Source organism: Gallus gallus, chromosome 17 (assembly GCF_016699485.2).
Source record: "Gallus gallus isolate bGalGal1 chromosome 17, bGalGal1.mat.broiler.GRCg7b, whole genome shotgun sequence".
Taxonomy (NCBI): Eukaryota; Metazoa; Chordata; class Aves; order Galliformes; family Phasianidae; genus Gallus; species Gallus gallus.
In genome coordinates, this window is record NC_052548.1 from 9,741,437 (window position 1) to 9,766,017 (window position 24,581).

At 37.2% G+C, this 24,581-nt stretch overlaps 1 protein-coding gene across 16 annotated transcripts in view; it reads right to left on the reverse strand.

Moving 5' to 3' along the window:
* DENND1A (DENN domain containing 1A) overlaps positions 1–24,581 on the reverse strand; it is a 177,198-nt gene that overhangs the window by 112,279 nt on the left and 40,338 nt on the right. For 14 of the 16 annotated variants that reach the window (NM_001396590.1, NM_001396589.1, XM_040649134.2 and 11 more), the window contains exons 4-5: positions 19,332–19,381; positions 15,787–15,906 (exon numbers count right to left, since the gene is read on the reverse strand). In NM_001396590.1, coding sequence (NP_001383519.1) covers positions 15,787–15,906; positions 19,332–19,381 — 170 coding nt within the window. Of the gene's footprint in view, positions 1–12,799; positions 12,863–15,786; positions 15,907–19,331; positions 19,382–24,104; positions 24,139–24,581 lie in introns of those variants that run through there. The other 2 variants (XM_040649133.2, XM_046901725.1) reach the window with 2 other exon arrangements.

A 24,581-nucleotide genomic window follows, 5' to 3' on the forward strand; every position in this document is an offset into this window, starting at 1 on the left:
AGAAGTGCATTGAACAATGTTTTCTTTGGCCAATCTTAACAAGGAAAGGGCAGAGAATGGCCTTAAACTGAGAAAAGTTACAGACACTACTTGCAGTACAATCCTCAGACAAAAAAAAAAAAAACAAGAAAAAGAATAGTTTGGCACACAGGGCTTGATTTTAAAAAGGCAGGATGTGTTAGAAAGTATGAGAGCCTAAAGATCACCACTGAAGTGACAATACAGAGTAAGGATTCCAAAGGCTTAACTTGTCAAGGAACCTCTTCTCAAACCACGTTTAGAAGTACACATGAAAGTGCTGGAAGAGAGAACTCTAGATGTGGCAGACAGTCAGAGATCCCACTAGGTTTGAGACATCTGGCATCAGTTGAAATCCATCACATTTCATTTGGGGATCAAAGACTAGTGTTAAGTCTATCACAGGTTGAAACAGCAGATCCTAAACACCCTTTTTATCCGGGCACAAATTAACCCTTCTTCCTTGACCAGAAAACAGCTCCTTTTCATTAGAAATGCCAATCATATATACTTATTGGCCTATGTACCCTAGTACTGAATTTGATCTAAAATTTCAGTAGAATTATCAACTTTTTGTTGTAAATCAGAGGTGCACCCTGTAAGAAAAATGCCCAATGTGCTACAGCACACTCCTGCTCCCTTACAGCAAGCATCTCGGGTTTTGCAAACTGATGCGTTTGTAACACAAGTCAGAGCCTGAAGTGATTGCAGGCTGTCTACAACTGCAGTGCCAAATTTGTTTCAGGACTCCCAATGAGCATTTAGATTCATTTAGCTATTGGACAAATAAGCACATTAGATGCAATGGTGCTTGCCTCTCCGCTTGCAGAAATACCACAGATGACCCTGATCACCAGGCATCCCATAATGTGACACAAGTTAGCAGAAAAGACTCTGGTCCTTTAGTTGGCTGGAGTGCCCAATTTTTATTTACAAGACATCCTGCAATCATTTTAAGCAAAACATTAAGTAGAAGATTACTCACTATCACTTTATTCTCTGAACACTCAGGCTGCAGCGTCAACAGAAATGAATTTTAAAACACGCTGAGGTGAACTATGGTTAGGTAAATAACACAGGTGGGAAGGAAGATCTGTCCATTTATCAAGGATGATGATAACCATCTGCAGTTGTAACTTAAGGTTTCTATTTCGGATACATGCACAATCCTGATAACACTGATTCTACAAAGCCATGTAAACTTTCCTCCTATTATTTCAGCGTGGCTGAATGATGATTTCTATTGAAAAAAGAAAAAAAAAACCACAAAACAAGCAAAATATCAACTAATGCAGCTTTTGCTAGCAGTTTTACCTCTCAAAACAGCCCCTACTTCTCCAGTTACTACCACATAACCTGAGGGTTCCTGTCAGACCTTGATTTTTGAAGGAGGAAGTTGCCATGTACAGGATGGTCTCACTCCTAAGATGCATTCCGTTAACTTTCTGACAGAAACAAAGAAGTGCTCCACTTGTGGAAGACCTATCCATCTTGTACTTAACTACCTCCTACGTTTTTGATGCCAGGGACCTAGGTTTTCCCAAGGGTGATGCACTAATTCTTTTTGTATAAGCACTAAAATGTAAGTTTCAAACTAGTCAACCCGGGCCAAAGGTAATAAAAAATGACGTGATTTAATTACTTCTGTTACATTTGTTCAGCAAGTAAAGGAGGTGTGACATGAAGCCCTAATTAAGTGAAATTGGTTTCTGGTCAGTAGGTAAGACCAGTGAACTAGCTGGACTAGAATGCAGTACTCTTAGCTTTACCTATTTCCACTGGTAGCAATACATTCATATTATTAGCACCTGACATTTTTTGTTGTGATCCTTATCACTGATATTTTACAGAAGTGTGTTGATTTGCCATCAAAATTAAGGCTTTGGTAAAAGCTTCAAAACAACTTCCCTTGACACCCCTTCATTATTCTTTGACTACACTAAAAGACAGTTGCCTTGGATTGGTGATATAGAGGGAAGAGGAGAAAGGAGGGTTCTTCGTCTGTTTTGGAATGTGTTTGTTTTTAAAGATTTATTTATTCTGGCAACATTTACCCTAAGCTAAGTGCAGAGAATGGAACAGAGAATATCACACGGGGAATAATTTTAAATGATAGATAAAATGTTAAGTGGTCTAACTTTCTTCTTCAACCAATGTATCAATTAAGCAGGAATGCTTAGATATATTACAGCAGTGCTCCTCAGCCAACGTACCGGAGCCTCTGACTGTGCTTCCTTGAGTGCAACATCCATGAATTCAGATCTTTAATTTTACTACTGCTATGATTAAAAGCAGCAGAGAGCAGACTGAGATGAAACAAGAACAAAGGACTTGTTGCAGAGGAGCACCTCTCAGATAAGAGCACCGCATTAACTTATATAGCTTCAGGAAATACACAGAGTAATTCAAATCTGTGGTAAACTCAATCTAGGACAACAAAATCATACCTTTCCCTTGTCCCTGCACATCTCATTATAGTTTTGGGAGTTAGCATATGGTCATTGCAATTAAGAAGAGAACAAACAGTGTACTGTTAAGAACTGCAGGCTTGCAAAGAGCAGTCATACTACATTATTATGTGGAATAACTTCAAGTGTTTAAATATACAGCACAGACTACTTGCATTCTGGCTCCACGGGTGAGACAACTAAAAAACACTTTTAAATGGTCACCTAAAGAAGATCCCATTGTAAACAATGAAGTGAGACATGCACCTTCAGAGAAGGATTTGCCTGGTCTCCAGGGTATAGTCAGAAAGTGAATCACATTCTGGAGCATTCTCCTAGCTTAATCCATTTCTGACACTCCTGTAAATACTGTGAGCAAGATCTGTGAGAGCCTGTGCATGACTTGTTGCCACCTTTGGAGAAAAGGTGAGTACCTTACAGCCCCAACCATGCCATCATGAAGGTGATAAACTGCACACAGTGCAAGCTGGAGTGCCAGGACTGCTGCACACGTACATGCAAGTTCAGAGATTTTCTCAGAGGCTATAAACTTTCAAAAACAAATGTACAAAAAACAACCACACACAGAACTACGTATGTTTAGCATGACTGTAGTCACAGAAAGATTTCTGTTCCAAGCCGAACTAGAGGAGTTCACAAAAAGCACACACGTGGAAATAATTCACTCTGGAAGGCATTAATCTATTCCTGTAGATTTGAGAGCTTAGGACACATTACCTCTTTTATAACATCACAGGATGGCAACTCCCCCAGCCTGCTGCTGCATGCCTTACAGGAATTCCATAGTCGAGGCCTTTTCCATACCCTCCCCATCTCCACGATCCCCGCTCCCACGGCGCAATCCAGGAGCTGCATGCCGGGGCGGCACAAGGAAGCCCATGCTGGGAGCACTTCACTTCCTGCTCAGGATCAACAGAAGGCGCAGGCAGTGGAACATTAAGAGTTTAAGCGAAACGCACATTTCTCTGTTCTACAGTTCTGAACTTGAGAACTACTGTGCTTTTTTGTCAACAACTTTCTTGCAATAGCACTTCAGAACAAACTTCCTTTGGCAAAGTAACAGCAGCAATCCACTGGTGCAGGTTCTAGAGTAAGATTTGGAAGCATTTTACTATTACGCTCCTCATAATTCAAACTCTGTTTTGTGTCTGCCTTTATAGGCTATTGTTGGCCAGATGGAAAATATTAAGGAAAAAGGATTGCAACTAAATCATTCGGCTGTAGTCTGCTGCCAAAAGGCCCCAGGCTAACTACAAGCAGATTTGCAAGCAGGCTCTGCTCCGTTACAATCTGAGATCTGGCACATCCTTTGCCCTGACTAACAGCAGGAGGGCACAGGGCCAGCTGAGAGCAGCTACTGTGCCAAACAGACTGTGCAGGTCTTGCTGCTTGAATGCTTCCACAGAAAAGGAGAATCGATGGGACTCTTTTGTAAACAACTCCCTGTACTTTCTGGCTGCTACTAACTTCAAAAGTGGTATAAATTTATCCCCCTACAAAATAAATGCAAATACACAGCTTAGGCTTATTACCAAATCAAGACAGAAATAAACAACAGTGTTAAAGCACAACATCTAAGCTTTCAACTACAATAATTATGCATATATACACATATATAATGAAGAACATTTTTTCCTCAAACAAGTATTCTGAACAGTAAAGAATGACTGAACAGAAGCCAAATAATGTGTTCTTATTAATATTCTTTGCAACCTCTTATTTACAAGTAGGTAATTAAGTTCAATGATTGGAAAATTTACTCAATGCTTATTTCTAAGATACATATTTCCCAGAGCACTCCTTTCATTCAGCTCATATATTCAGTTATCAATCAGCAGGACCGGCTTATCTAGGATGTTCAGTGAAGAAAAAAAAAGAAAAAGATATTTTCCTAATACTAACCAACTGTCTTAGGCATTCAACATTTTATTCCAGATGTTCTTTCTTTCATTATCTGCCCCTGTTGGAGCACATTTCTCTGGAAGGGACAGGGGTGTGCACGTATCAAGGAAGCAGACTGGTTGGTGTTCATACTTCATAGTAAAAAAAAAAAAAAAAAAAAATCTTGCAATAAAGATCAAACCTCAAACTTGATGCATACAAATCATAGCTGTTTGCAGTGAGGGAAACTGCTGTTTCAAACACCATCATCATCCAGTCACATGCATCAAGCATCTGCAGAAGGCCTTCACATCCCTATTTCAACCATGAGGCACGTGCCACCACTGAATGGAACAGAGGAATGAGGGTGTGTAAGGCAAGGCAGAAGAGAAGCCAAAAATGGAAATACTGGATCTCTCAATTCATTGAAAAGTAATATAATCAGTGTCCTTCCTTTACCTAGAAAGACCTCAAACTCTTTCAGAATATCTGCCGTTACAGAAAAATCCAGACTTCAGCACTTGAAGAATTCTGTCTTCCTCAATCTTTTTCTTACTGTCGTAAGTATCACATGACAGCATCACACAACTTGACATTACTACTAGAGGACTCCATGAAAATCAATAATACTGAAATGTACACAGAAGTTGAAACAAATCAAAATGCCTGAAAGAAGAAAGTATGTTTTCAGGTGGATTTATCTTGCCACTATGAAGAACTACAGAAACTGAACTGAACACAGTAAGCACGCTGCAGTATGCTTAAAACAAGGAAACCTAGAAACACAAGACCTTACTCCAGGCCTGTCCATTTCTAGCAAGACATACAAGGAGCTTGCCATTTTTGTCTGTGTGGTTGTACAATCAACAATTAGCAGAGTGGCACGGTTAGGCTGGTATTTTACAGGTTGTATAACTAGAAGGATTATGACAGTGGAAAGGGATAATCAAAAATAAATGGAAGTGCTTACCCATGTCTTAGGCTCACAGAAATACTCCAAAAGGAGCAATCTCCAGGAAGAGATCCTTCCCTGGTGTCAGTCAGCCCTTAAATCGGGTCCAGGAGAGGTGCAGCCAGGCTCCACCCCTTCCGGTCACACAAGTGAATCGCCTTCACCTGTGCTCCCCCGGCTGACTCAGTGCTTGCCTCAGGTGATCAATCAGTGGTTCAGACTGTGATTCAACAGTTCCCATACAGTGGTTTAGCAGAGTTCTACGGTATTTAAGTTTCAACAAAAATATTTAAACCAATTCAACTGCACTTTAAAATTTCAAGTTTAGCTAGCAAAGCTTTTAACGGATCTACTGACACCATAATGAAAACTCAAAGCTTTTCACTGAGTGTCACTTTACAAATTCCCTATTGACTTGTTATTTACCAAGTACACCTAGTTGAAAATAAGAAAGTATTATTTAAGAGTTCAGTGGAATCGACTCCTTTCAACATTGATCTTAAAACTCAGAACAACAAAATGCATTTCTACAGCTATTATTGTGATGTTGCATGCAATTTCAAGAAAAGAAATAAGAGGAAATACTGTACACACTTTACACATTAATAAAAAAGAAAATGCAATCCACATGTAGAATCAACAGGATTCTCTAAGTCTTCTCTTGGTTTGTGACACCGCTCTATAGAAAATGCTTATATACAGAAATATTTATATTCAACTTATATATCGGCACACACACAATAGGACAGAAAAAAATGCATTATTAAATGCTTTTCCTTGTTTAAGACTATTTTAGTAAGCATATTTTATTCAGTATTGCAGGTATTATCATTTTAGAAAGCTAAAATAACTCTAGAGAGACTTCCAAAAGTTTTTAAGATACCAGAACAAGAAAAGATATTAAGGCAACCATGAAGGGTGCCATTCAGACCTGAGAAGCAGTATGTGATACATCAGGGATGAAAACGAAAGCTAATAAGCAGATAGAATAAAATAGCTCAACTCTATCTTCTAAGATTGGTAAGGAAAATGAGAAAAAACTACAGGAAGTTTAGAAAGCCATACTGAAAACCATATCAGAAAAGAAACACAAAGCAGATAGCTGAATTTAATTGATGTCAAGCTCTCTTTCTACTAGGTTCATCACATTTCCGTACATATCCTGACAAGTAACTGAAAATAAAAGCCAGTGTTTGCTTAAGCAAATCAGTGGGAGTAAAAACCCTGAACTTTTAAGATGTAAACTGTTTTATAAACACGTCAAGTTAAAGCAAAATGCCTGCAACAACTGGAGACCCTTTGCAACCCTGCACACCACATTCATAGAATTCTCACATTTTCTAAACCACTTTAGATCAATTTCCTCTCAAACACAGAAGAGGAAGTCTAACTGTTTTCCTACAGTTCTAGCCTGTAATTTCTGCAAAGGAAGGTGGGACTTGAGCAACAAGCCTTGCTCGCCTTTTTCTCTGTAAGGTCCATGCAAAGAAACTGAGAAAGAATCTTCAACTCTTACATTAAATGGATGTGTTGAATTCACAGCTAAAAGGAAATTCAAAAAAAATTCCACAAAGAAGGCAGACAGAGGCTTAATAACAACATTTTTATTAGGTACAATTTTCTTGTACTGTTGAATCAGAGGGATCCAATTTCTCATGACTTATACATGTACTTTTTGCGGCCTCTGCCAATGTGTAATGGAATCAGTTTGCTATTTGCTTTCATCTCTGAAGCATTTTAAGAAGTACAGGGATTCCGGGGTCGATACAGAAAAAAGACCAAATAGACTGTCCAAAAAGTGTTTCGTATCATTTCCAGCCATTACCAAACATGTTTTTAGAAGGCTTAGAATTGTTGTACAGACAGATATGGAAGAAAAACATTGATTTTCTGTATTATCATTTTATTTAATGTATAACTATGGTAAATCCTTATACAACTGTACTCTTTTTTTCTTATTTATATAGTGATATATGGACATTTTTTTCCATGTCCACACAGAAATCTTAGCAGCAGAACAGGGGAGGGAAAGAAGTGAGGGTAAGTAAGTAAAATAAAAAAATAAAAACAAACATCTCTCTGCTCTGGGGTTATCTGCAGTCACTGCTTGCAGACTGGGCTTTGTAATTACCGCTTTGAAACTAGCGAAATAAATACTTCCTCTGGCCCTAAACAGTCAACAACTCATTTCTGCAGTTGCACCGTACTTCTTCAGTAGATAGACAGTATTGTGATTGCTGAAGACTGTGACTTTTCCCCCTAAAAAGTTTATGGTGGTTCAAAATACACTAAACTAAACAAAACCTCTGCTACATTAAATACAGTCACAAAAATTGCTTACTGGAGTCACTGATGGATATAGAACTGATCCTGGCAGTCCTGGTGCCGTGTTGCTCTCCATGCAAACCCCCTTCCCAATCTTCCAATTCATTCCAAGATATTCAAAATACAGTCTGAGTTGTCTATTTATACAGTGGTGACAAGGGAAAAAATAGGAAAACAAGTGACAGCAATGTACTCTCTTTGAAACCAATGCCTATGAAAACAGAACTAGATTACAAATCTGTGGCAGCAGAACAAGAATTCAAAGATGGTGCACAGTCAGGAGAGGGGGCCAGGATCTTATGCCTTCAGTAGAAGAGGATGTCTGCAAGGGGGAAGCATTTTCCAACTTCTTCAATTATCCCACTTCTCCATCTCTAGAAAACAACTACTACTGGTTTACATAGCCCTGTTCTTCAAAGAAATTAGGTTGATTCACATTTTTATCTTTTTTTTTTTCTTTAAACAACAAAATGAAACTCCATGAAAGCTATTCCAAGAGACACATCAGCCTTATGAAGTTGCTCTTTCACAAAATCAAGCCTTTAAGAAATACTTCAACCAAAAGTGTAATATTTGGGTGGGGAAATGTTGCAGGTTGTTCAAAGGGTATTGAACCAACATGATTTTACCCTGCAGAAGAGAAAAAGCATAAAGTTTCACTGTAAATCAATTAAGTACTTCTAATCCCAGTTTACCAGCAACCAGCTCTGTGATTCTTCACAAAGATAATGCTTTTTGCATACTTCTATTTTACTTACAATTAAGCAAAATTTGTATCCTCACTCCTGCATCCTTTTTGTACCTATCTATACCTAATTCTGAGAATATCAGCAACATAACTTACTCATGTAAAGGTACATCCTACTTCAAAAATGTAATTGAAGCCAAGTGAGTAGTTGCACAGAAGACCACATAAGGAATCGCATCATGAAATCATCTCAGGATGCACAAAATCCACCTAAGTAGAAAAATTTGTAAAGATGCAAGTGGATAGGACAGAGGACTTGTAAACTCAACATTTTATCGTGGGGTAACCAGATTTTTAAGTACAAAACAGCCAGAAAAAAAAGAAAAAGGACAACTTAAAGTAAACTTGTAAAAATCCAAGTGTCTTTTTTTTTTCCCTCAAGCATTCATTTCTATGGCTTCTGGTCTGATCAGTGGAGGGGGAAAATTCTAGAAGACATCAGGACAACTCTTTCATAATTAAATATACGTATGTGTGTATGTATGTGTATATGTGTGTGTATATATACATATATATATATATGTATGTATATATATATATATATATATATAAAATTATGGGGTTTTTTTTCAATTTCTTTCCCCAAGATAATTGAAAGATGTGAAAATAGAAGTAGCACAATAGATTTGGGATATTTTTTCTTTAGATTAGAAGGTATCACAACAGAAGTGCATTACATTTTGGAGGCACATACACAAACAGTGATATACAGGCCCTTAAAGCTGTTTGTCCCCTATGCATCAATGCCCTGCCAGTTGGCAAGCCTGAGCCAGGAAGCTGTCAATTCCAATCAAGTTTAGGCGATGCAGTCCTATTAAAGAAGTCTTGCTGGTTAAGGGGCGTCCACTGTTTCCAAAGCATGGGAAGAAAAAAAAAGGGGGGGGTGGGGGGCAGGGAGGTGGGCTTGAAGGAAAAAAGGGCTCTGCTTTCCTGCTTTCCTTAGATTTGAGCTGGCAACTTTCACTGACTAGAGTTTTCAAGGAGCTATGAATGAGCTTAACAAAGGAGTTCTGTGGCTAGTTTCTGGCTGAAATCCATGTCAACAGTTTTTAAGGTCACAGGTCACACTAACTAACATTTATTCCCAGCAGACCCTGCTCTAAACACAAGCTGTAAGTAGTACAAATTTGGAATTTTTCTGTAATCCCTTGAGATATTCCTGATCCTTCCACATGTTTCTGCTCAATTAAAAACAATTCTCACTTTGCACCACAAGAGAGGCCCCTGCTCAGAAATCTTATTCTATCCTAAGAATAAATGGACAAAGACCGCAATCAAAGGAAAGGAAAGGGGGGAGGAGAGGAACTCACAACAAATCGCACCAAAAACCTCAAATAACTCCATACAGAATCACATTCAGTTAGTTACATTTTCTGCCATCTGCCACTAACTATTATAGATCCATTTCTTTTTCTCTTAGAAAAAGAGTGGTGCAGAGCTTAACTATTTTGGCTGAAAGGGATTTCCACACCAACGTTTCTGCATTTCACTTCAGAAGAATGATTTTCATTTTGGTACAAAAGCTGAATACCCACTGAAAACTTCACATCTAAATCCGAGTTCCACATGGGTATAGCGCCTTCTTACACCAGTAACTGGCCAGTAAGTTGATGAACCAAGTTTAACCAAGCAAAGTTTTATCTTATTTTTTAACTTCAACAGAATATGAAGCAATATAAAAGCCATAAGCTTAACTTATTAGTACCCCTTCAAGCAGTTAGAAGTAGGTGCTAGAGCTAACAGTTAAACAGGTAAAATAGAAATTCTACTAGTTAATTAAAAAAAAAAAAAACCCGCAAGGTTCCTATCACAGTGACAGGAAGGAGAGAATTCTTGCTCACTCCAATTCCACCGGTTGACTTTTAGCACACACAAGCCTCTGGGCCAGCACAGCCTTTCCAGCAGCATGCACCCCCCTCATGGCATCAAAGCAGTAATTATTATCACCTCATTCATGTATCAGTGACCACGTACTCCTCTCAGAATGTTTCATTATTATTGCTGCAACCCTTTCTGATAGGAGGACAAAAACCAGCACGTAGGCAGGCAGCGTCTGAGGGAGAAGTGATTCTGTATGGCCTGGCAGCATTTACCTAACACCTTCCAGAGCTGCTTTTATGTTATCCGAAGCAAAGAAACATTTCAAATTAAATATGGATTAAATTGACCACAATCATATTTGTGTAGAAATGGCAGTTAACACAGCAACGTATTCACCTGCACTGAGCTGCCAGAGCTCTACTGAGTTCACCTTCTGTGGAAGTGGAGAACTGTAGCAGTAACACTATATATGTACTGTTTGGATTGATAATTTAAGGATGAATAAACTACAATGCTTTCGTGACATTCCTGTAGCAGTTTTGAGGGAGGTTACTGATGTTGTTTTTTTAAACACATTTTTATTTTGGACTATTTTTCATTCACTTTTTCATGTTACTGCTTTTAAAGCAAAATAACACCTCTCTCTTGTTTTAAGGATCAAACAATAAAACATAAAATAAAGAACCATCTGAAGAAATGAATGACTCTTTTCTCTATATCCTGAACAACTTCCCACGCATCAGAAGCTGGGTCCTCACATTGAATTCTGGAAATACTTCAGATGACAAAAGGTAAAATATATATATATATATATATATATTTGGAAAACTACAAAGTTGTGGGTTTTATAAATATTCTGCAGTAAGAGTAAAAAAAATAGTTTGAGTTATCAACATTTTATGTATTCTTAAAGCAGAACTTTTTCTTCCTTCAAAACTGCATGGAAGGACAGAGCTGTCAGGAGTCAGAGAGTCTACAACATATTCAAAAAATTTCAGCTGCAATGAAAATTTATACATATTTTTTAGTAATACCTTTCCCAGGGAAAAAAAGAAAAAAAAAAAAAAAAAAAGGAATTACATTCTTCCATGTCTCCCAAGAATTTAAGTTTCATATGCTTAGCAGCAGCTTCATAGCTTTATAATACACTATCTTCACACATCTTCAGAACATTCAAATTACTGTAAGAAACATACTAAGAAATAGTTTAAGAATTAGAACTGGCATGCTTGTAGTAACTTTAGCTGTCACGTTTTCACTCTGCCCACCCCAGAAGCAGACCATAACCAAAAGAGTTCTTCAACCTAATCTCCAAGAAACCAGACTGTGAAATAAAACACAGCACTACTTCTGGTACTCCTACTGACACTAATACAAATTGTTTTCCATATTGTTTTCCCACTAAAACAATATTCAAATCCATCATTGTCTGTGCAGCTAGAGTTCTAGATACAGAAGGTAGCTGAAGGCACAAAACCCGCTGAGCACCGGCACCCACAACACAACGGACAAGCCGGCTTCAGGAGAACTCTGCACAGAGAGGGTTGCTAGAAATGGGAAGAGATCACCTAGCAAGGAGACTAAAAGCAATGATGAAATTAAAATTAAGTGTCAACATGCAAATTCTTAAGAATCAGAAGGTTGTTTTTTTTTTTTTTTATAGAACACTACAACTCTTCGCTGAATTCAGAACTATTCATACCATTCACCCTCAAGAGACCATTACAAACCTGATGCAAAGTTACACTAAAGCAAATCTATAAAAACAAATCAAGGAAAAAACACAAAACCAAAACAACAGCAAAACCCACAAAAACAAGTTTCAGCATCTTAATGCATATCCACAAGGATTTACTTGAGCCAAAATCCTGAAGTCCTTAAAAGGCATCTTAAAAAGAAGACATCTTTAGGTACTGAAATCTTCTTATGATATTAAAATCACCAGATTATAACTCAGAATTTCACAGCTTCAACACTAGCTCTTAATATACTGTGCATTCATCATTGGAAAGGAAAAACATTAAAAAATCACATCTTAAAGTTTTCTAATGCACTGCATTGAAAAAGGCAGTACAAAATACCAATTTAACCAGGAGATTTTGATGTGTGGTGGATGAGCTTCTGGGCTTTTTTAATTCACTCCACTTTTTAGAGCCTCAAAAAACCCACCAGACCATCTGTGACAATTGTTCTGCGCTTTTGTTCGCCCTCTGCTGTCTGAAATGCAGAAAGTAACACTCAGACAGCCGTACAACTCAGCGATTCAAGCAGTATTAGATCACTGCAGTTTTGTTTTTAGCTAAAAATCAAGAGGGGAAAAATAAAAAGAGGAAAATGAATATGAGAGACAGTCAATCGTTCTACGCTAAAGAAAAACCCCAGAACACCTAAACAATGCAGTTTCTCAACTTACCAATCAGAGATTTCCAGAAATGTATATGTTAATATCCATAGCAGGAACAAAAGATATTACAGAAATATATAAATACTAGGAAAAAATATGTTGCCATTTCTTGCAACAATTATGAAAGCTATCTTGAAAGCAGATTATTAAACAGTACCGGTTAAAACAGCCAAAAGACTTACACTGTGAAAACGAATTGGCTTTCTGCTGGCCACAGGAGCAACATCCATGCTGATAACATTGCTGCTATTGAACTCCTAGAAGTGTCTCACTGTACTTGGCATGCACATGAAAAAGTCTCTGGATCACTTCACGTCTCAAGGTCTGGGCTATGATTTGTGATAGTTCTCAGAATGCCACATCTTTCAACTGTTACCAGAACTCTGCTGACATTTTTTCAAAGCACAAGCTGAATGAAAACTATTTCCTTTTTCTGTTCCTCTTCTATGATAAACCAAAACATTAGTGATTTTCCGCCTCCAAACCTGTTCACCATGGCCAGACACAGCAAACCTTTCACTGATAAACACGTGAGCGTTATCTTCAATAACAAACAATATTGCTTAATTGTTATATTGTCACTAAGCACAGCAAGGAATACCTGAAGCTTGCAGCCATCCAGTTTTCCAGTGAGTATGTACTGGAGACACAGCATGTACAATTCTAACAGAATGCTGCCAGCAATCTCCAACAAAGCACACTGAGGCAATATAATACTTCTAACTCAGAAACAGTTTTGAAGAAAAAATTAAGAAGTCTAGTCCAAAAGTGCTGAAGCAGGTAGGGAAGACTCAAGGAGGGGAGACCAAAAAGTTTTCAAGACTCTGGGTGAAGACCACGTTAATTTGCTGGGCTTAGTGTTAAGAGTCCACTGGTTACACAACAACTGCTGGTAATAAGATAGGTCTGTCTAGACTTAGATGGTGCAGGTGCAAATGCAATCAGTTTGTTGACAGAAAAAAACAGAGTGGAGAACCACACACACTCCCACATTTTAAACAAATAAACATACAAAGAAGCATTCTTTTAATCCTCACTTGTTTTTTCATAAAATTCTCACTTGCTTCAGCATATTTTGATGCAGCCATTTACAGCAGCATCCCTTATGAATTAAATTAATTCTGTTATTAAAACTAAATTATTAGAATTGTATAATCCTAGTTATTTCTAATTTCATTCATGAAGGACACCAAGAAGATTCACATTAACAATGGCTGCTGCAATTCTGGGAACAGAGAAAGTAAATCCGTATGATGCTTATTTATATTCTTCACTATCTTCCAAAACTTACATTCATTTGCATTAATCACAATCCTTCATTTTCTCATTAGTCCACAGGAGAATGAGACAACAGGAATGAAGCTGAATCCCAAGTCACCTACTGCTGTTCCTGCACTGGTTTGGTTGTTTCTTTTAGTTGATTGAGTTTTTAATTTTTATTTTATTTTAGTTCTGAGTTGAAGCAGAAGGCATTTAGCTACAACATAACTCCTCCACTTCTTCTTGACATTCACTCAACATAAGGGAGCTGACAGCATAGAACTCTTATCCAGAAGTGATCAAGAATGGACTCATACTAATCGTTTAGACTCATTTCTTAAACTGTGTCTCCCCTTTAATTTATCATTACTCAAGAAAAGTTACTTTATGTAACCAGACACTCTCCACATGAGCGAATCAGCTCGCTGTCTACATAGGGGAACTGGGGAAATACCTCTTTGTCTTCAGTATCTGGTTCACACTGCTGAATTGCCGTCGTCATAGCTGCTCATAGTTGAAAATACTAAAGAAACGATGGAATGAAAGAAGCTACTGACAAAGCACCTGTCATCCCTCCTCCCACACAGGTAATTAGTAATTTTGGTAGACTTCATGATGTTAGACTTTATCAATGAAGGCCTGGTTAGCATATCACTGCTGCTAGCATAACGCTGAAGTACAGGACAGTGAACAGTTGATATCTTTACAAGTTAAGTGCCAACACAAATTGCACAAATGTACTCATGTTAAATTACAAACAACAATCAAAATCTATTTCATGGCAGTGCTGGATTTAACTCAATAAAGGCAGAAATGTCCTTGCCTTGACAGCTTCTCTTACATTTTACAACACTGTCCCCACAGTACTCCGGGGCATCATATTCAATAACACAGATGCAAGAAGGTCCCATTCTGCCATGTGCAACATGCAATACTTGTACGCCAAGGACAAGTTCTTCTTGTTCTTACACTGGATTCTCCCATGTGAAGAACAAACTAGAAACAACTGAGACAGATGTTTCCAATCACTGAGAACAGGGTCCTCATTCATGATTGCTTCAACACCATCCAGTCTCCTAGCTGGCTCTTCATACAGTTAAATCTCAACTCTCTTTATGTAGGTCACTGCGCCAAAACGTTCAATTTTTTTTTTTATGAACGTGAAAAAGGAGAAGATCAAAAAACTTATTTTTAAAATAAATAAATAAAAACAAAGGTAGGGTAGCACGTAGAAATCTTTGTTTCCATAGAATTTTTTTATGGAATTAACATATTGGTAGATATGAAACCTGACTGTACCTGCATCAATTCTTGCAGAAAATGTAAATAAAAATCACAGACTATTTCAACATGTCCACAGGAGGTGATCATAAATACTTGGCTAGAACTTCTTAGTCTGTACTATGCGAAACGCGTTGTTCCCACCTTCAGTCATCCATCTGTATATGGCAAACACTACAAAACCCTCCACAGGACAACATAAAGCTGATACACACAAGCTTTCAGAATGTGGACAGCATCAGCTCTGAAGATATTTCCTCAGCTACCAGCAGATGCATTGTTAATAAAACTTGCATATACAGATGTCCACAAAATGTCTTAACAAGATCATTTCTGACAGTGAAAGATAACATCTGCCATTATGCAATGTCAAATTACTGCAAAGAAACATTGATTTTTTTTTTCCCCTCTATATTGCTAATTCGAGAAAATTGACTACAAACAAATACAGTTATCTACAGAAGAACTCAAAGTGCAAGATATCTTGCAGCACTTCTGCAAAAGAGCAGTGACTTTAAGGACGAGATAGGAGAATAATTTTGAACAGCTGGAAATTATAATCGCAATGTAACAATGCAAAGTCAAACACCATTTTTCCTGTCTGCCAAAAACTAAACCACAGACTTACCTTAAGATACAGAAGCAGCTTTTGGCCCCAGAAGATAAGCGACAGAACCCAAACCTCTGTTTGCTGTCAATGTCTGTAAGGACAAACGTAAAGTTCTGTCCAACTTGGCTAACTGCATGGCTGAAAATAAAGAAAATAAAAAGGAAAAACTTAATGCTGAGCTAACTTCAAGTCAAAGGTATCCAATCTAAGTATGCTAGTGATGGTAAATTCCACATAAACCAAGCCAATTCTCCTGCCACTTTATTCTGATGCAGTTATACTGTAGAGATGTAAGTGTACTACTTAACACAAATGCTGACTTTTAGTGGGGAAGCTGTGACTAATAAAGTTATTAGCAGACTTTTTAGATTTTCAATTTGATATGATTTTCAATATGATATCTCATAACGATATGAAATTAACACTTATTTCAGGTTGTCTTTTCAGTGAGAACTGAGAAATATGAATAGAATTTACATGTGCATCTTAACGACTCAATAACAACATCAACAATAACAAAAAACAGAATAAAATGTCAGGCCGTTTAACTATTCATAGTAATGAGCCCTAAAAACAAGTAAATAACTAGAGAAAATACAGAAAAGTAGACTGTCATAAAGAAAAGTTGGATCTATTCAGCACTAAGTGCTCCATATTCACAGAAGGACAAAAAGAAAGACACTTAAGAGCATTTCAGTAGCCTGAGAATTAGACAGCATAAGTACTAATATCTTACAGAATTCTAACTGTCAACAGAACAGCCATTTCCATAAACCACACTGAGCTGGTAGGGTATACCAAAAAAATCCCTGACTGGTGTTAAGTTTTATCTGTAAAGCTTGGATGTAATGTTACTATGGTGATTTTACTATGGTGTTTTAGAAGGGGATTATATGCTTAATTTTAACAAGGCCAAGAGCAGAGCGTGTGCAAGAAAAGCATTCTAGCTGACAATTAAAATTATGGAACAAGGGAAAAAAAAACATGCTTCACTCGCAGCAGGGAGAAGCTTGTTTATCATGCAATTGCAACAAGTTGGTAAGTTCCTTCCCAGCAAAGCTAAAGATTTTTGCATTTATGTGATTCACAGAAAATAAACATGCCTAGAAGGCCTTGCTCAACTTTCAGTTGTTAGTTCTTTATAGTGTAAAATAACCTACTCACTATCCTGGTTAAAGATGTCTTTCCTTATGCTCACTCTAACCATAGGATTTTTGCAAGATCTTGTTGGAGGATCTCACACTACTTTGGGCTCTGAGTTGGTGAAAGGAAAAGTAGTCTCTCTTCCTCAGTGGTGAAGCATGTATGATAATTTCCACCAGAACCTCTTCATTCATATTGTTTTGCCAGAGATGCTGAAGAAATGTCCTACACAGAGTATTACTCCAACATAATAATTCCAACCCATGTTCCTAAGGCATTTGAACAACGACCTCGTAACTCCACCATTATAATAAGAATTTTTAAAATCTCAACATAACAGAGAAATTCCAGTTCTAAAAACTGTCACAGCTTGAAACAAGGCCATCTACTTAACTGGAACCGGTACCTAAATATTTGGAATGCCTATCCTGAAAATAGTTTTGGTGTTTCTCTGTTCTTTTGTTTAGAAAGAACAAAAATATAGTTTAAAAAAAATAAAATCAGCATAGGACTAAGAATTACAGTAATTGTAGACCTGATCCAACATATTACTTTTGAGGCACATAGAGAGGGTTAAAATCCCTAGAGTACCAGTCAACTCCACAAGTCACAGCTGATAAGGACATTTCAGACATATAGATGAAGAAAATATTTCTTCCAGAAGCAATTTATTTCTGTCTTAGAGCAGGAAAACGGTTTACTGAGAAGACTGAGGAGAATATTAAAGCACTATCTGAGATAACTTCATTATGGGGCTACCTGCTCACTACTTTGAATAACTTGATTTTAAATGCAGCGTAAGAAGTGCATAAAGAAATACTCAGTGATTAACAGTTAATAAAAAGAGATCAATTACTGTACGTTTGTCACTTGCTGAGTTCCAGATAAAGTCTCTATGAACGGGTATTTAAGTGGTTCCAAATCTGAAAAGCTGAAGAAAACTTTTCAATTAAGATGCACTGTACTGTTCTCTTTGCCATGGTCCCACTAAATTCATTTGTAATGATAGAAGACTGTTGCTGTAACATGCAGGTTAGTTCCTTAGTTACCACACACAGTTCAAACCTAAGCCAAATTTACATCACAAAGGACAACAGCAAGTGTTTATATACTTGCAAGTGCACACTCATAAGTGAACATGTGCACTTTTATTTGTATATCCAGAAGAGATGCAGCACAAATCTCTTTCAGATGCAACTTACATCATCTTTTAATTTAAATTTTAGGTATACCCCACAGGCTACAAACACTTCTGAGTGTTCAGAATGGCTGGCTTTTTCGTGTCATTCTGTGATGCTCAGTCAAAAAGCTGAATCCAGAAATGAAACTTACTTTTCACTATGTTCTCATGTGCACCCCATATGGGTTTTCAATGTTTCTATCTTTCAGAAATGTTATATAGCTGGGGGAAAAAAACGGAGAAAACAATAGCAAAACCCCAGCTACAATAAAACTATATGTTGTAACTGTAAGTGTGTCCACAGTATAAAGGGAGCAACCTTAAACAGGCACATGAGAAAAATATATACGTCTACTTCCCCAATCCCTTCCCTTAAGCAAGGGAAAAAGATCAGTAAAAAGTGATTCCAAATTAGTAGGAGAATTTGTGGCCTTCGGAGGTCACCCAAGTCAACAAGCATTAGTTAAGAAGCTCTTGCTGACAGTCCAGGATATTCAAATTCTCTTTTTATGTACAAATCAGGTACAGCAGAGGTGTTGGCAATGTCAGCTGTAGCCAGCAGTGCCTCACCAGCGTCTCTCAACCCTGACCTGCAGCAACTGCCCAGAGGGCTGAGAGAAAACATTATCACCTGCACGATCTGTTCAAGCTTTCAGCTTCCTCCAATTCCAAATTACCACGTAGCGGGCCTCAGACATGTGATTCTAACCAATGAAATGCTGCTGCTACATGGCACAAGCAGCAAAATCCCTTTCAAAATCTGAATGCTTGTTCTCACCATGAAATCATCAGACCTAACTCACGGTAAGAACTAAAAAATTTCTCCCAATTCCTAAATCACAAGAATTAAATATTCTCCGGCAACTAAAGTTCTTCTCTTGCCCATGAGAAACTAGACTGCAACCTTTTCAAAAAATTAGAACCAGAATTAAGCAGTCACAAGGATGGCATCAGCATTCAAGCTAAGATTGAGGCCTTGAAATGTAAAGCACTTTATTATTCTTCCCAAATTTTGTCAAATGAGAAATAAAATTCAGATGTAAACGAGTTCTGACATTAATATGCATATTTGTCCATAAAACCTCCAGGACAAAGGGATTCTGAGACTAGAATTTGCACTTTGGTGCTTTAAATCACAGTCAAGCAGACAGAACATTAAGAACAGTATGTTTTTTTTACTTTCTGCAGTGCTTTTATTGAGAAGTTTGTGTTCTTGTCAAGTTTGAAAATCTAATCCTACCTGTCCACGTAAAAGGGGAAACAAAACTTGGTCAAAGTCTGTAGAACTTCCTGTGGAAAGAAAAGAAAAAAAAAAAAGAAGAGATAATTCATACATCTAATGGGACCAATAAATCTAATATTAACCACATCACACAATTTCACAACTTTGCCCTGAAGAAAGACGAGACAGATGAAGAAATATGGGCTTTATCAATTACATGGAAGGAGTACCAGGCAGTCAATCATGTGAAATAATAAACATGATCAAACTTCATTAAAAATGAAAAATTAATCAAGATTCACACATGGGCAGGCAGCAGGAGCCATCCAGCAATTCTCCAAAGGGTAGGAGGAGGTTGGGTTGTTGAGTGTTAACACTTCTCTAGGGACAATCTCTACCCTGACCATATGGATCATAGTGAATAACACCAACCCACATGGGTTTGGCCTGGCAGGACCACTTCTGCTGGCACAGCTTTTGACTGTTACCTAGGAACAGAGGTCTGGGGGATTAGAGAATACTTCCCAACATCAGCAAGATAAATAACAAAAGATAAAGCCAATAGGTCTCCTAGCAGGAATGTTTAACACTGCCTACTGCTATTAGAAAGAAAATGCGAGTGCTACAAGACCGATTAAAATAATGTGTATTAAAATAAATACAAACTGTTTAAACTACAAACCATTTTCTAAATGTTGCAAAACAGCACCGCACACAGAGAACTTTTAAATATATGCATGATCTCAAATAAAAAGCATGACTGTGAAAACTGAAAACATTATTAATATTTTAATAAATCACCTTCCACTGCACACCTTAAAATGAATAGTCATTAAAGAAGCAAAAAAATACACGTACCAAAAGTTTTGTGCACTGAGAGAAGTAATCTGTTTACACTGTATCTTTCTATAACATTCAAATTTATATTAAAATATCTACCATAAAGGTCAACTCAGATTGCAGATCTACTGACAGTCAGTTCATTGTCCACTCTCCTTCACAGTGAAATACCTCAGGACCTGTAACATCATATATAATTCTGATTTCAGCTACAAGATCACCCTGACTAGATGGCAAACCTGATAAATTCAACACTTTTCTGGCCTATACTAATAAATTATCACCAATAACTAAATTGATGCTTCTCGCTTCATTTATTTCTAAAACCAATGCCATCATTCAACAAATAAACTACATCAATCTAATAACCTATTCAATGAAGCGGAAAGCATATTGACTCTCTTGCAAGAACATGTTCCTCCTACATAATTCAAACAAGCACAGCCCATTCTTAGCAATGGTTTCAAGCTCAACTGCTCCAGAACTATTCTTTGGAGGTCTCTTGACAACTAAAATGCATCAAGTTCTTAAGATTTCAGGCAGAAACAGATATGGAAACTTTGACTTCTTGGCGGTTTATTGATAGATTATTTAAGAACCTTCTGTTTTTAAGGAACAAGAAAGAATCTACTGAAGGATGGCATGTAAAGCAATGAAAAAATCCTCTCAATTTTAACAGAGAAAACCTGTAAAGCAACTATACAGGTCTCAGAGTAGTCTGCAGAAATACGCATTTTCATACAAAAAGCCTTGATAGTAAAGATCTCATTAACATGACGGGATTCATCCTTGTGCAGTCTCACTGACTTCCACAAGGTCTGACAGTCTCCTGCACAACTCCAATTGCTTATGCACAAAAACTGCACCTTGACAAATCTACGTTACTCCACACTTGTCCTTTACCCATTGCTGAAAGCTCAAACCACAAAATAGAAAAAAAGAAGTCAGAATTGTAAAACAATTGAAATTATGACTGCAGGAGAGTAAAGTGACTATCTATATATTTATTGACTTCATTGTATGTAGCAGCTACATACAATTCTGAAATAAAATTGTTAAAAGGTAACAAATCATCAATAACATAAAAGTAGAGCATACTCTCCATTATTTTGATAAAGATTTGAATGTTTACTGTAACTGCTGATATGAACACTCGTTTGAGAAAACGTGTTAGCATCTCATCAGCATCGTGTTACTGGAGGATAATATACTATAGTACTCAAAACTTACTTTCCACTTCTCTTAATTTCTATAGCTTCCTAAAAACAAAAAGCGTGCTTAAGAGAAGATACAGTGAATTTATATCACTATACACTGCCTTGTCTTTCAAAGAAAGACTTTGCAATGATATTATAACATAGTTTTTAAGTTATTGGACAAAATCTGCCACTCATTATATACCAATACGTATCTGTGTTGTCTTACAACTGGAAAACTGGGACAGAGACTTAGTTCTAAATTTTAACTATTAAAAATCACACACAGAATTAGGTTGTAATTAGCAAAAATGCGATCTTTTGCATGTAAGACATACAATTACTGGAGTCCTACGCTATTTTTGCTCAAATAGCAAGCTTATTAATATAAATATGCTTTTTTTTCCCCCCCCCAGTTAAGTATTGCTCAGTTTTAAAGCTTAGTAATCCCTACATAAAATACAACATTAGGTGATTGGTTACTTACAGCCTCGGAAAAAAATCGTTCTCTCTTTAAGAATCCAAACTAACAAACAAAAAACCACCATAAAGCAAAACCCAGAACTCCTCCACGCCAGCATCTTATAATCCATTTCATGTTTTTACCTGACATGAAAGATAAGGGTAGTATCTACGGACTTTTTTCTTATTTTATTCCCTTATGCCTATTTTTTTCAAAGAAAAACCTACAAAATGCCTCTAAAACAAAACATCTGAAAAGAAAACAAAACAATACAATCCAGGACACGCAGCTGATAAGCGTAAATTACCCAGTAGCTGAAACCCACGTCTCTAGGGTATCACATGCCAGTTTTCTGGATCAATCCCCAAGTTTATATTTTCACAAATCTTCTTACATGCAGTTTGATTTTTAACATTTTAATGAGCAAAAAGTGCATCTATAGCAGGCAGCCAACACAGTTAAAGTGCAGGGCATGAACTGCGTCCCCTGAGGGATTCAGCCCAGCCGTGACACCAGTGGCTTTAGGACATACACCACCTGGTTCCGTGTCCCAAGGTTCCAACTCTTTTCATAATCAAAACACTGCTGACATTATAAACCCCACATGGGTTTTCTAAAATCCTTCCCAATCAATAAAGCCAGTACATAACTTATCGGAGACAACACAGAGCTCATTGATTAAGTTTGGTTTCAGTAGCAAAGTTTTCAAAATAAATGAGCCAGGAAGAGAGTGTTCAGCCCTTTTGTGTCACACAGCAATTTATTGAGGTAAGGCAGTCTGAAACGATTTCTTTCTCTCTTCACACTCCACACAAGATACACTTTTAAAGCACACGGAGAAGGCTGCTAAATACCACTTGGCTTATATCCTGAATTATCTCGAGTGAGCAGAAATAGTGCAGAAAGCTCAACATTGCTGAAAAAAGAATTTGCATATTTAATTGCAAATTTAAGACACAAGCTGTATCTTCAGGCTTACTTTTAAACCTCTCACTGTTTTCACTTCCAAGCCAATGGAACAACTTCAGAGCCTCACATACACCTGGGCCTGTTTTAACAGTCTTGTTCAAATGAGCATTGCTGACAAGTATTGTGGACAACAGGGAAATCTGCATTTGGAAAACCTGTTTGGAAACCTGAGAAAAAAACATGCTGAAGTTGAACAAACCATCCAGAACACAGACAAGACCTTTAGCTGATGGAAAGTCACACAAAAGAGCAACTTCATGAAGTACATGCATTTTTATGGGACAGAAATTCAAACATTGTGAGAGAATGGAGCACTGCAAATAAGTTGGGCTTTGGCATGGAGAGAAGACATGACTCAGTGATAAAAGAGATGAATACTGGTTTATATTCTTGACTTCCAATCAGAGGAAGTACAAGTGAGCTTGTCATAAGCAAAACACTGGACAGAAAGAGTGGAAAATGCAAGCGGTCTTTGTCTTCTGCAGCCAGAAATAACACCAGAATCCACGAAACCAGCGTGAAAAGCATCCAGTTTGCGTGGAGGGCCACCCAGAAAGCTGCAGGAAGACTTCACCAGGCTGAGGAAGGAAGAAGGAGCTCTGAGCGCAGGGAGGGGTACTGAGGGGCTGCAGAAGGACTGAGTGGCCTTCATCAGGGACATGGAGCTCTGCCTGGGCCTGAGCTGCAGATGCTTTTGTGGGAGCTATTTCAGCTGACAGCTACAGAACAAAGCAACTTACTTTCAGAAACTGTAAGCTACCATGAAGTGAAATGAGGTACTAAAAGAGAAATTCACCACTGAAAGGTTTTGTGCATTTATTATTTCTGCTCAGAAACAAAATCAAATTTGAACATGTTAATGTTTGATTATGTTAATATTAAAAATGTTAATACAATATAGGAGTGCTAAGACATTAAGTAAAACATTATTCAAGTATTTTTAAATTTGAATCATTCTTTAATCTACCTTATTACCACAAAACTGTAAACTGCTTTCAAATTTAAATTATCTATTTGCATAATTTTAAACTAAGAATTATATAGATCACCCACTGCAATGAAACAACAGAATTAAGAACTCTAAATAGATGTCAGTGCACCCAAATAACCAACTTAAAACTAGCAACAACTCCATGCACAGAACACTGAAAGGAAGTGTACAATACCTACAACAACGTAAACCCTGTTTGGTATGCAGAGTTGGTCAGAATTTCATATTTGTGTTCCTAGGAAAGGAAACATCTTTATGCACGTCAATAAGAAGCACCTCAGTAACAAGTGCTGCTACAACCTTAAACAACACTTTACAAAGCAACTACTTACAATGACCAGGAAAATGTAGTCTTGCATCAGCATTCTGTTGAAAGAATGTAAATCTAAGAAAGTAATACTAGAACAAAAAAAATTCATCCACTAACAAAGACAACAATGAGTAACGATCAGGGATCAGTAAATCTCATCTTCTGAAGGTTTAGACATTAATTTGCATTTATTAGTAATGTTGGCTTATATCAATTGTCCTAAAGTTATTATTAAAGATTATTCTCATCAATTATGTAATTGTGCTGTGTAATCATGTAATTAACATTCAGAAGCATTCAAACAGCTTTATACAATGAATTCTCAAATTAAAGTAAGGTATCCTGCATGGAGAGGCTGCATCACAACAAAGAGCTCCGATTTTTCCATGATATCAGATCATAGAAAGCAAAGAACAATAAACATAAAAGCATGATTTTTCTCCATTTTAAAAAATCCATTTTTTTCCAGAACTGACAACACGCATTCTTAAAAGAAGAA